The following is a 12,485-nucleotide window of genomic DNA, read 5'->3' on the forward strand; positions in this document are numbered from 1 at the left end:
CACCATCACCCTAAACCTGACAAAGATGTCACAAAAAAAGAAAACTGCCGGCCAATATCACTGATGAACATAGATGCAAAAATCCTTAACAAAATTCTAGCAATCATAATCCAACAACACATTAAAAGATCATACATCATGACCAAGTGGGCTTTATCCCAGGGATGCAAGGATTCTTCAATATCCACAAATCAATCAATGTAATTCACCACATTAACAAATTGAAAAATAAAAGCCATATGATTATCTCAATAGATGCAGAGAAATCCTTTGACAAAATTCAATATCCATTTATGATAAAAACTCTCTAGGAAGCAGGAATAGAAGGAACATACCTCAACATAATAAAAGCTATATATGACAAACCCACAGCAAACATTATCCTCAATGGTGAAAAATGGAAAGCATTTCCCCTAAAGTCAGGAACAAGACAAGGGTGCCCACTTTCACTGCTACTATTCAACATAGTTCTGGAAGTTTTGGCCATAGCAATCAGAGCAGAAAAAGAAATAAAAGGAATCCAAAGTGGAAAAGAAGAAGTAAAACTCTCACTGTTTGCAGATGACATGATCCTCTACATAGGAAACCCTAAAAATTCCACCAGAAAATTACTAGAGCTAGTCAATGAATATAGTAAAGTTGCAGGATATAAAATCAACACACAGAAATCCCTTGCATTCCTATACACTAATAATGAGAAAGTAGAAAAAGAAATTAAGGAAGCAATTCCATTCACCATTGCAACAAAAAGAATAAAATACTTAGGGATATATCTACCTGAAAAAACTAAAGACCTATATATATAAAACTATAAAACACTGGTGAAAGAAACAAAGAGGACACTAATAGATGGACAAATATACTGTGTTCATGGATTGGAAAAAGCATACCAGCACTATTTTTCACAGAGCTAGAAAAAATAATTTCACAATTTGTATGGAAATAAAAAAAACCTCAAATAGCCAAAGCAATCCTTAGAAAGAAGAATGGAATTGGAGGAATTAACCTGCCTGACTTCAGGCTCTACTACAAAGCCACAGTCATCAAGACAGTATGGTACTGGCACAAAGACAGAAATATAGATCAGTGGAAGAAAAGAGAAAGCCAAGAGATAAATCCACATACCTATGGAAACCTTATCTTTGACAAAGGAGGCAAGAATATACAGTGGAGTAAAGACAATCTCTTTAAAAATTGGTGCTGGGAAAACTGGTCAACCACTTGTAAAAGAATGAAACTAGTACACTTTCTAACACCATACACAAAAGTAAACTCAAAATGGATTAAAGATCTAAACGTTACGACCAGAAACTATAAAACTCCTAGAAGAGAACATAGGCAAAACACTCTCCGACAAAAATCACAGCAGGATCCTCTATGATCCACCTCCCAGAATGCTGGAAATAAAAGCAAAAATAAACAAATGGAATCTAATTAAAATTAAAAGCTTCTGCACGACAAAGGAAACTATAAGCAAGGTGAAAAGACAGCCTTCTGAATGGGAGAAAATAATAGCAAATGAAGCAACTGACAAACAACTAATCTCAAAAATATACAAGCAATTCATGCAGCTCAATTCCAGAAAAATAAACCACCCAATCAAAAAATGGGCCAAAGAACTGAATAGACATTTCTCCAAAGAAGACATACGGATGGCTAACAAACACATGAAAAGATGCTCAACATCACTCATTATCAGAGAGATTCAAATCAAGACCACAATGAGGTACCATTTCACACCAGTCAGAATGGCTGCTATCCAACAGTCTACAAGCAATAAATGCTGGAGAGGGTGTGGAGAAAAGGGAATCCTCTTACACTGTTGGTGGGAATGCAAACTAGTACAGCCACTATGGAGAACAGTGTGGAGATGCCTTAAAAAACTGGAAATAGAACTGCCTTATGACCCAGCAATCCCACTGCTGGGCATACACACTGAGGAAATCAGAATTGAAAGAGACACGTGTACCCCATGTTCATTGCAGCACTGTTTATAATAGCCAGGACATGGAAGCAACCTAGATGTCCATCAGCAGATGAATGGATAAGAAAGCCGTGGTACATATACAAAATGGAGTATTACTCAGCTGTTAAAAAGAATACATTTGAATCAGTTCTAATGAGGTGGATGAAACTGGAGCCAATTATACAGAGTGAAGTAAGCTGGGGGGCGGGGGGGAAACAAACACCAATACAGTATACTAACACATATATATGGAATTTAGGAAGATGGCAATGACGACCCTGTATGCAAGACAGGGAAAGAGACACAGATGTGTATAACGGACTTTTGGACGCTGTGGGAGAGGGAGAGTGTTGAATGATTTGGGAGAATGGCATTGAAACAAGTATACTATCATGTAAGAAACGAATCACCAGTCTAGGTTCTATACAGGATACAGGATGCTTGGGGCTGGTGCACTGGGATGACCCAGAGAGATGATATGGGGAAGGAGGTGGGAGCAGGGTTCAGGATAGGGAACTCATGTACACCCGTGGCAGATTCATGCTGATGTATGGCAAAACCAATACAGTATTGTAAAGTAAAATTAAAAAAAAATAATAATAATAAAAAGAAAGAAAATGAAAATAAACATTGAAAAAAAAGATGATAGGAAAATAAAATATGGAATTATGTGATTTTTCTTACCAAATACTAATCATAATCTCAAGGACAAATGTGTTTCTTGTGATCATACTTAAAAGTAACTCTGTTGGTTTTTTTTTTTTTTTTTAATGACTACATTGTGTGAACATCTTGTTTGTGTGAACTTGCAATATATGTGTTTTTTTTTTCTAAAAATTATCATTAATATTCTGGATTATACTAAGGAGTAAAAATAAAGGAGAGTTCACTAAAGAAAAATGTCCCCAATGTGACCTATAATTAGAGTGAATTCATGAGATATGCTGCTTTTTACTTAACATTTTTTTTTTTTTTTTTTTTTTTGGGAAACATTTTATAATTTATATATAAAATCTCAGTAAGAAACAATGTAAAATGACAGAAATATCCACCTTACATTAAGAGTCAAAAAAAAAATTCACACACACTGAATGTAAATTTTAACAAATATGAACAAAACATTTTAAAATAATCTCAATTATTTGGCAACTCATCACATCATTGCTAGAGACAAATTTGATCTTAAGAAAAGTTTAATTTTATGAAAAACTTAAGTTGGACAGTTTGCTCATATGGGAGTTAAAACATGTTTAAAAAAGAATCTGGCAATAAAGCCAGGTTCTACCTTGAAATAATTGTGTATAAAACAACATATAATCCTGAAGCTCAACAGACAGGGGTGACCTAATCTTCAATGCATTACTCTTCGCTGAAAAAGACACTGTGGGAAGGATGCGGGGTAGCACAGAGAGACATGGGTACCGACGGGGTTTCTGCTGCAGGTGACGGACCCAGAACCCCTGACGCCAGAGGGGCTGGTAGTAAAGTCACAGATGTGAGCATCACCTACAAACAAGTTACATTCTTAAAAAACAGAGTCACAACTGTGACAGGAAAAGCAATGGAAACCCTTTCTTGAGCTAACCTACTTTACTCGGGTACATGCGAGAAGCGTCTGTATTTCCTGCCAGATGAGATTCAGATATTTATGGGGGAGGCAGAGTCCTAGAACATCTCTACTGATGACTGCATAGCATTTAAAACCCCCCTTGTTATTAAAAAAACAATAATAATAAAATAAAATAAACAGATATATAGTAAAGTTCACAGATAAGTTTTCTCTGTAAAATAAATAAAGTGTTCATTGATTAGCATCATACATAGAGTAAAATACAACCTATTTTTACATGTTTATATACTGTACACAGATTACCAGTGGGCAGCCTGGTGTCTGATGGGCTGGAAGGGTTTACATGAGTGACATGTCACATCGGGAAATCCCAATTTCGAATGTTAAAATATACAACTACTTTGTTTTGAGTTCAGATACAAAGTAAACTTATTTTCCTTTATCTGAAATTAATGTACATAATACCTCTATGAACAATAGTTTATAAAGCTGTTCAGAACGTAACAAGAAAAAGCTTGCACCTAGGTACTTGGCGCACATGCACGGCCTTCCCCCGGTTAAGCGCTGCGGCCCACGGCCCCGAGGTGTGTCCCTCTTCTCGGCCCCGTGGCCCCGGCGGACCGGCTGGGGTGGCCGCAGTCCTGTTACCGCTTTGCCTTCTTCACTGGGGTCTCTTCCACCCTCTGCTGGCCTCTGGTGCGTGCCCCGGGGGGGCTGGCTTCTCTCTTGCGCTTGGCAGAAGGGGAGAGCTGTGCCTTCCATCAGAGTAGAAGGCGGGCCAAGATGGATGGAAGCGCAGTGTGAAGGCCCGGGGACCGGGTCTAAGCAGCGGGGCCGCACAAGCAGCAGGTGAGAGAAGGTGTGCCTCATGGGGACAAGGGGCGCGCTGAGCTGGTGCGCAGCCCAGGCTGAGGGAGCCCAGCAAGCTGGATGTAGGCTGAGCTTGGTCTCTAGGAAACAAGGCGGACAGTCCTCTTCTGGATCCGTCAGTGCACACCTCTGAGCCTCTGATCTGGTGCTGGACCTTGTGGTGGCTCCCGAGGGCTCCTCGTCCTCGTCTTCCTCCTCCTCCTCCTCAGACTCCTGGTCTTTCTTGTCCTCAGTTGCTTCAGAAACTGATTTCTGACGTTTGCGCTCTGGCTCTGAGGATTCAGCATCATCTGACAGAGTGAGCGAACGCTTGGGCTTTCTTCCTCTCCGACGCACACTTGCCACAGATTTTTCTTCACTATCATCATTGCTTCCACTTCGTTCTTGAAGGTTAGGGGTTTCTTTATTGGCTTCATCCGTTTGCATGACTTTCAGCTTGCCGCCAGGTGGAGATTGTTCTACTGTGACAAGGCCAGCATCTGTTTTGCAGTCATCTTTTGTTTTTAATGTTTCTACAGGGTGTTTACGAGGTCTTCCTCTTTTCCTTTTAATAATTACTGGTTGATCTTCCTGAGATTTTACGGTGTCATCGTCATTCTGCTCTGCCTTTTCACCGGCAGCCTCACTGCTGCTGGATTCATCTTTTTCTTCCATGGCCCTTGAAGCAGTGCTGTCTGTCTTAGAACTTGCTTTAGATAACTCTTCCAAATCTCCAGAGTTCTCTTCCTTTGTATCTTGTGGCTCAGTTCCAGAACACTGCCTCTGTGCTGTTTCTATTTTGGAATCCAGGACATCTGGGGTATCGTCCAGTTCATCTTCTGAAGAGAGGTACTGCTTCTTTCTTTTTCTTTTAGGTACGTGCCTTTCTTCCTCTTCAACCTCTTTAGGATTTGCTTCGACACTATGACATCTTATGGTTTCTGTGTTGTCTTTTCCACCATTGGATATCTCTTCTTTGCTATAAAATTTCCCATGAATTTCAGTTGTTTCTGAGCCTGCATTTTCGACATTTGGTGATTCAATCGCCAGCGAAGGCTCCCTCTGCAGTTCAACTGTTCCACTCAGCTTTCTCCCACCTGAACTTCCTGGTGGTGCTGGCATCTCATGATTTTTCTCTTCCTCTGATGGCACAAATACCTCAGGTTTCAAGTTGGTTTTCAGTCCCAATCTTCCCACAGCATTTGATGGGGACTCTTTGCTGCCTCGATCACACAAATTTTCCTCAGAAGAAACAGTGACTTGAAGACCGTCTTGCTGGCGGGATTTGGTCACGCGGTTATCGTCTCCTGTTTCCTCAGTGGATGCTGGGACAGTGCGCTGGCCACGGCGGTCACTCCTGCTAGTCAAGTTCTGCTCCTGTTTAGGAGCTGAGAGCGCTACACTGTAGGCGGTGGGAAGGGATGCTGTGTGGGAAGGAGCCGTTTCTGACTCCTGGCCATTAATACACTCAGGGGTGGTGGTTTTCAAGCGCTCCTCAGGCCCCTGCTGGTCATCAGCTGTTTTAACACCAGGATTGACTGCTGTCAAACAGCGCACACTGACGGAGGTGCCCTCGGGCCCCTGCTCTGGTCCCTGCGGGTCGACAGGCGAGTCCCTGCTCCCCGCTGCTGGACACCTCGCTTAAAGATATTCATAGCAGTTTTATTCAGAAAGCCTCAGTTTTTATGAAATGGTGAAGGGGAGAGTGGAAGATCTACAAGTCACTTCTTTCTCGGCCCCCTGTTACTAACATAATTTCAGCTCTTCCTTTACCCTTAACTGTCTCCATGTTTATTAGGAATGGAACTGGACTAACTGGAGATTTTATATTACAGTATTATACATCACAGTTTTATATGTCAAACTCATGGTTTCTTAGCACATTGAAATTATCCTCTTAACCAAAGAGTGTATTTCTTTTTAAGCCTGAAATCTAAGTAGGATAAAATAATTTCTTAAATAAAATGAAAATGGAAATTAAATAGGTATTTAAGTATTAGCCACTGTGATTCAGACCACAATCATACATTTGTACTCCATTTAAAATGATAAGATATGAACCTTTTCAGCATTCATGATTTATAAATATATATTTAAATGATTATCATATTAGAAAGGACACAAAGCTTTTATAAATTTTGTAATTAAGACTATGTGTATAAATTTTAAAGACACCCTTGTTAGTTTGCTATATTATTCTAATATAATTATGCCATGATTATCACAACTCACTAATATTTTTCCTAGCTATTATAAAAGATTCTGTCGTTTTCAGCCCAAATTATTTTACTGGATCAGAAACCATCTAACAAGTGATGCTTTGGAGATAAATATATCATTTGTGATTTCAGGGAAAATTTTATCTAATTGAAGTTATGTCATCTGTAATTACCAGAGAAAGCAATGGCAACCCACTCCAGTACTCTTGTCTGGAAAATCCCATGAATGGAGGAGCCTGGTGGGCTACAGTCCATTGGGTCGTGAAGAGTTGGACACTGCTGAGCGACTTAACTTTCACTTTTCACTTTGATGCATTGGAGAAGGAAATGGCAATCCATTCCAGTATTCTTGCCTGGAGGATCCCAGGGATGGCGGCATCTGTAATTATAACTATGTTGTTAAAATTTTAAATGATTTCTTTCTATAAAGACAACCATTTATGCAGTGAAGTGAATTTGCATTTTATTGTTAACAGGAAATTGTAAGTTATAAATTACTATTTGTATTATTCATAAAATTGAGTTTTATTATAAAACTAAAAAAAAGTTTTATTATTTTATACAAATGCATACAAACCAAGAAACAATTATGGTAATATTTGCACTTACAATTTAAACAAAATTTTTATTTGCTTTCTAGTTTTCATTTAATTTTTCTGTGTGCTTAGTCCCTCAGTAATGTCCAACTCTTTGTGACTCTATGGGCTGTAGCCCACCAGGCTCTTCTGTCCATGGGATTATCCAGGCAAGAATACTAGAGTGGGTAGCCATTTCCTTCTCCAGGAGATCTTCCTGACCCAGGGATCAAACCCACATCTCATGCATCTCCTGCACTGCAGGCAGATTCTTTACCATCTGAGGCACCAGGGAAGCCCTTAATTTTTATGTAATATACATATTTTGAAAGAAGTAATTATTAAAACCACTAGGTCAAATATTAAAATTCCATATTAACATTAGAAAAAAACACACTATGACTCTGTTTAGCGAATTGTTTCTTAATAGTAAACATCAGTTTGTTCCTTCAGATTTTCATGATATAGAGTACCTGTAGCCAAAATATGTCTTAATTAATCAACATTTTATTTATTAATATTTACTGTTGAGAGTAAATATTGGAAAGCAAGGAGATCCAACCAGTCCATCCTAAAGTAGATCAGTCCTGGGTGTTCATTGGAAGGACTGATGCTGAAGCTGAAACTCCAATACTTTGGCTACTTCATGCGAAGAGTTGGCTCATTAGAAAAGACCCTGATGCTGGGAGGGATTGGGGGCAGGAGGACAAGGGGATGACAGAGGATGAAATGGCTAGATGGCATCACCGATTCGATGGACATGAGTTCGGGTAAACTCCGGGAGTTGGTGATGGACACGGAGGCCTGGCATGCTGCGATTCATGGGGTCACAAAGAGTCGAGTATGACTGAGAGACTGAACTGAACTGAACTGAACTGACTGTTGGGTAAAAATATAGATACAAGGTACTTATAAAAATTATGAAAATCATTATATTTTATGTTAGTTTGAAAGTAAAATTTGTTATTGCATCGCATAACCTAAAAGCTATTGAAATTGAGGTATTTGTTGACATGGAGTCTAACAATTATTTTATGTTAAATGAAGAATTACTTTTAAACGACAAAAAAGGCAGTTTTATTTGTATTAATCATAAGCAAAATAGAAAATTTTTAACATCTCTACATTCAAAATAAACTCTCTTTGTAAGCTAATAAGAAAATAACTCAGAAAGGTAAAAGATACAAAGGACATGAAAAGACAATATACAGGCAAAAATTGAGTGAATAATATACACTTCATAAAATATGAATATACCATTTTATAATATAATATAAATATAAATGTGAATTTATATTGAATTAAAAAGAGGCAGAGGATATAAAGAGGCATTTCACATAAGAGGATATGCAAATGACTGGAAGGATTGTAGTACATTTGTATAAAATACAGTAGTGACAATCTAATACACATTTGAAAAGTAGAAATAATGTAAAAATTATTCACTGTTCAAGGGAATTGTGAATAAGATTATTCAGAGTGCTGTTGGTAGGATGGTAATTTGCTGTTTCCTGATCTGGGTGCTCATTGCATGAATGTGATTACCAGTGAAAATATACTGAGTTGTGATATTGGTACAATTTACTTTCCAGTATGTATATTATACTTCATTTAAAACTGAATAGGGAGAGGATGAGGGGAATTACAGAAAGCGCAATATAATCTATTTTTCATGTAATTTTAGAGAAGAAACCATAGAACGATAGAATAGTTTGTGATTCACTTTGAGATAAATGAGAAAAGAAAAAAATGCAAAGAAATTAAATAAGTAAAAGTGAATGCTGCTGCTAAGTTGCTTTAATACAATGGCATAACAATTAAAAGATGAACTATAGACAAACTTATATCACATGAAAAAGATGGAAATCTCTTATAAAATAACAGAAAGACTCATCCCAATATTGTAGTTAAAGGAATGGTTTAGTAAAAACATAGATCCTCATCAGTAGAAGATTGATTAATATATTTGATATGTATAATCATTTTTCTAGGCATCTTAAGGATATTTTTCTCAGATTAATCATATTGCTAAAAACATGAAGCCCAAAACATGCTTTCCTTTATTCCAGTTCTTAAGACTTTGCTCCTTGCCTTTTGCCATTTCAGTAACCTTTTATGTTGATATCAGAGAGTCCACATGCATAGTGACATCTCTCTTGTAATTATTTCCAGCTTACACTGGGTAGATACTACCAAATTTTCAAAGATATTATCCCTACATATTGTCAACCCTCAGAGCATTTCCAAATGCCTTTTTTGAAGAAAGTATTTTCTGTGAAATCCGAGGGCAAATGCTTTTCTGTATATTAAGCAGTTTGCGCACACATCAATAGTCCTATCTCCATAAGCTCCATGATTCCTTCTTTCACACTACATGGAGTTATAGTCTTTCCAACTCATTCAATACCAGCCATATTTGAAGCCACAATTTAGTTAAATAAATAAATATATTGTTAAAACCGGCTATGAAGCTAACACTGAATTCAGAATACTGAATCTGTTTCTGTAAGTAAACCCTTTTGACAAGCTCAGCCTGATCCAGTGTTATGCTCCTCCTTCCCTGGTCTACCACCTTGAGATATTTCTACCTGTATTCCTGTGATCTTGACAATATAACTTGTTCAAATGATACCAGATTTTGGTGTGTATCTCAATACAAACTTTGTACTTGCATCCCCTTCCCAAATGAGATCCACTTGGATTTAAATCTTAGACACTGTGGGGCTTCCCAGGTAGCACTAGTGGTAAAGAACCCACCTGCCAATGCAGGAGACATAACAGACATGGGTTTGAACCCAGAGTGAGTTAGATCCCCTGAAGAAGAGCATGGCAACCCCCTCCAGTATTCTTGCCTGGAGTATCCCATGGACAGAGGAGCCCAATGGGATACAGGTGATGGGATTGCAAAGAGTCAGACATGACTGAAGTGACTTAGCATGCACTCACACACATAGGTATTATAGTAATGAGAGATGCTAGAGGTAGGTTTTGAAGAAATGTGCTTATATGGAAACAGCTCAAGAGAAATCTTTAGAGGGGATTAAACACAGGGCAGCTAACCTTAGAATAGGAAGGGAATATTCCTTCCCCAGGAAAAGAGGTTCAAGGGAAATAGGGTTCATTGCACATATTGTCCCATTGTTCTCCAAACCCTAGGACTGGAAATGCTGTGAATTGTAATTCAGTAAACTGTAGGCTCATAATCTGTGTCTAATTTTCTGAAATTTTGCATTGTGGCTAATAAGAGCTAAGAGAATTTCAGGGAAATCATAGACGCTCTCTCATTCTTTGAGGATAACTTGAAATGGAAATTTAAATTCATTTCATTGTCTATTTATTTCTGTAATCTCTCAAATGCAGTCAAAAGAACTAACTCAAAACAGAGTATTCTATTCTCTATGCCATAATATCATTTTAATATTTAAATAGCTTCTATTTTTTAAATTATGTTTCATTTTTTATTGACCACACTTTGTGGCATGTCATATATCTTAGTTTCCTGACCAGGGATCAAACCCATGCCCAGTTGTGGAAGCACAGTCTTAACCACTGGACTGCCAGGGAAGTCCCTATGCCATAATACATTATTGCACTAGTCACTTGTCTCTTACTACATGGATATCCATAGCAACTTTATTTCCTTCATCTTCAGGTATAAAATTATGAAAAACACTCTTTACACTGTATGCTATGTTCCTTGAGAGTTCCATTTTCACTTTTGGTTTAACTCCTGCCTTCAAATTTCTTCAGGTCAGCTAATCAACCTCAACTTCCTATCTTCATGGCTCTATTTACCTAGAACTAGTATAGTAAAAAAGCAAAGGCAGGGGTTTGCCTTGCTGAGAAATGTCTGTATATATAGTCAAAGCTATGGTTTTCCAGTAGTCATGAATGGATGTGTGAGTTGGACCATAAAGAAGCCTGAGCACCAAAGGACTGATGCTTTTGAACAGAGGTGATGGAGAAGACTCTTGAGAGTCCCTTGAACTGCAAGGAGATCAAACCAGTCAATTGTAAAGGAAATAAAGTCTGAATATTCATTTGAAGGACTGATGCTGAAGCTGAAGCTCCAATACTTTGGCCACCTGATGCAAAGAGATGACTCCTTAGAAAAGACCCTGATTCTGGGGAAAGATTGAAGGCAAGAGGAGAACAGGGCGAGAGAGAATAAGATGGTGAGATAGCATCACCTTCTCAATGGACATGAATCTGAACAAACTGCCAGAGATAGTGAAAGATAGGGGAGCCTAGTGTGCTTCCATTTATGGGGTTGCAAATTGGATATGACTTAGAGACTGAACATCAGCAATATTTTCATTCTTAAATAGTATGCTTACTAAAAAAGCAGAAGACACTCTATTTTAGGTGCCTGATATTTTGATGTCTGAGTCCACACAATTGGGAAATCTTTCTGTTGATTTCTGAAAGTTTTTTGTTTTGTTTTGTTTTTAACATTTACAATATGTTCAGTATTACAGTGTAAGCACTCTCATCTTCGTATTTCTTTACAGATGTGAAAGCAAGCAGACTTGCCTACATTGAAACATTTGCAAATAGGTTTGGAGTTCAGATTTGGTCTCACTTCAAAGCTTCTTCTTTTCCCTTGATAAAATTGAGCCTCCTGTTTATACTGTGCTCTAATTCATTGTCTTTTCATGTCCCCTATTCCTACCAATAGACTCTAGTTCTGTGATGTGTTAAGACCTTTCAAATTATTTTTAATGATTTGGAGCAACATGCAGAAGGAATAAAGGCAAATACTAGAAATAACCATAGAAATTATGAAAATATATGCCCCAGAGACAAAATTATGCTCACAAGATCAGAAAGAGAGCCAAGAACTGAGCCTTGCATCATAGAATTCTTAATGGATTTGAGCTAAATTGAGTTTGATTTTATATTCCATAGCTATCTACTTAGCCTGCAGCTACAGAGGAAGAGACAGTTTCTGATTATAAAATTTATACATCCCAACTGAAGAATATTTGGAAATTTCAAAATTCACATAAAATTAAAGCATGAACAAGTAAACAATGAAGGACAAAGACTGCATATATTTTTCATGCTCCCTGAATTAAATTATTTTTTGTAAGCACTTTCCCTGAATGTAACATTCATTACAAATTTTAACATATACTTTTTTGCATAATATGGTTATAGAATGCCTGCTACATGCTTAACATTTCTATGAGGTTAGTGGAATTATGCTCTGTTACTTAGTAAACCAGATCACTAGTTCAGATGTTTAGTTTGTTTCTAACTTCAGTTCAGTTCAGTCGTTCAGTCATGTCCAACTCTTTGCAACC

General features: G+C 37.7%; 1 protein-coding gene across 1 annotated transcript in view; it reads right to left on the reverse strand.

The window, feature by feature from the left end:
- Positions 1-3,060: 3,060 nt before the first annotated feature.
- The window catches only part of LOC114117326 (biorientation of chromosomes in cell division protein 1-like 1), a 40,109-nt gene continuing 30,684 nt past the window's right edge, over positions 3,061-12,485 (reverse strand). Inside the window, exon 2 of the mRNA XM_060396750.1 lies at positions 3,061-6,025. Coding sequence (XP_060252733.1) covers positions 3,966-6,025 — 2,060 coding nt within the window. The 3' untranslated portion in view covers positions 3,061-3,965. The remainder of the gene's footprint in view (positions 6,026-12,485) is intronic.

The sequence above is a fragment of the Ovis aries genome, chromosome 12 (genome assembly GCF_016772045.2).
Source record: "Ovis aries strain OAR_USU_Benz2616 breed Rambouillet chromosome 12, ARS-UI_Ramb_v3.0, whole genome shotgun sequence".
NCBI lineage: Eukaryota > Metazoa > Chordata > Mammalia > Artiodactyla > Bovidae > Ovis > Ovis aries.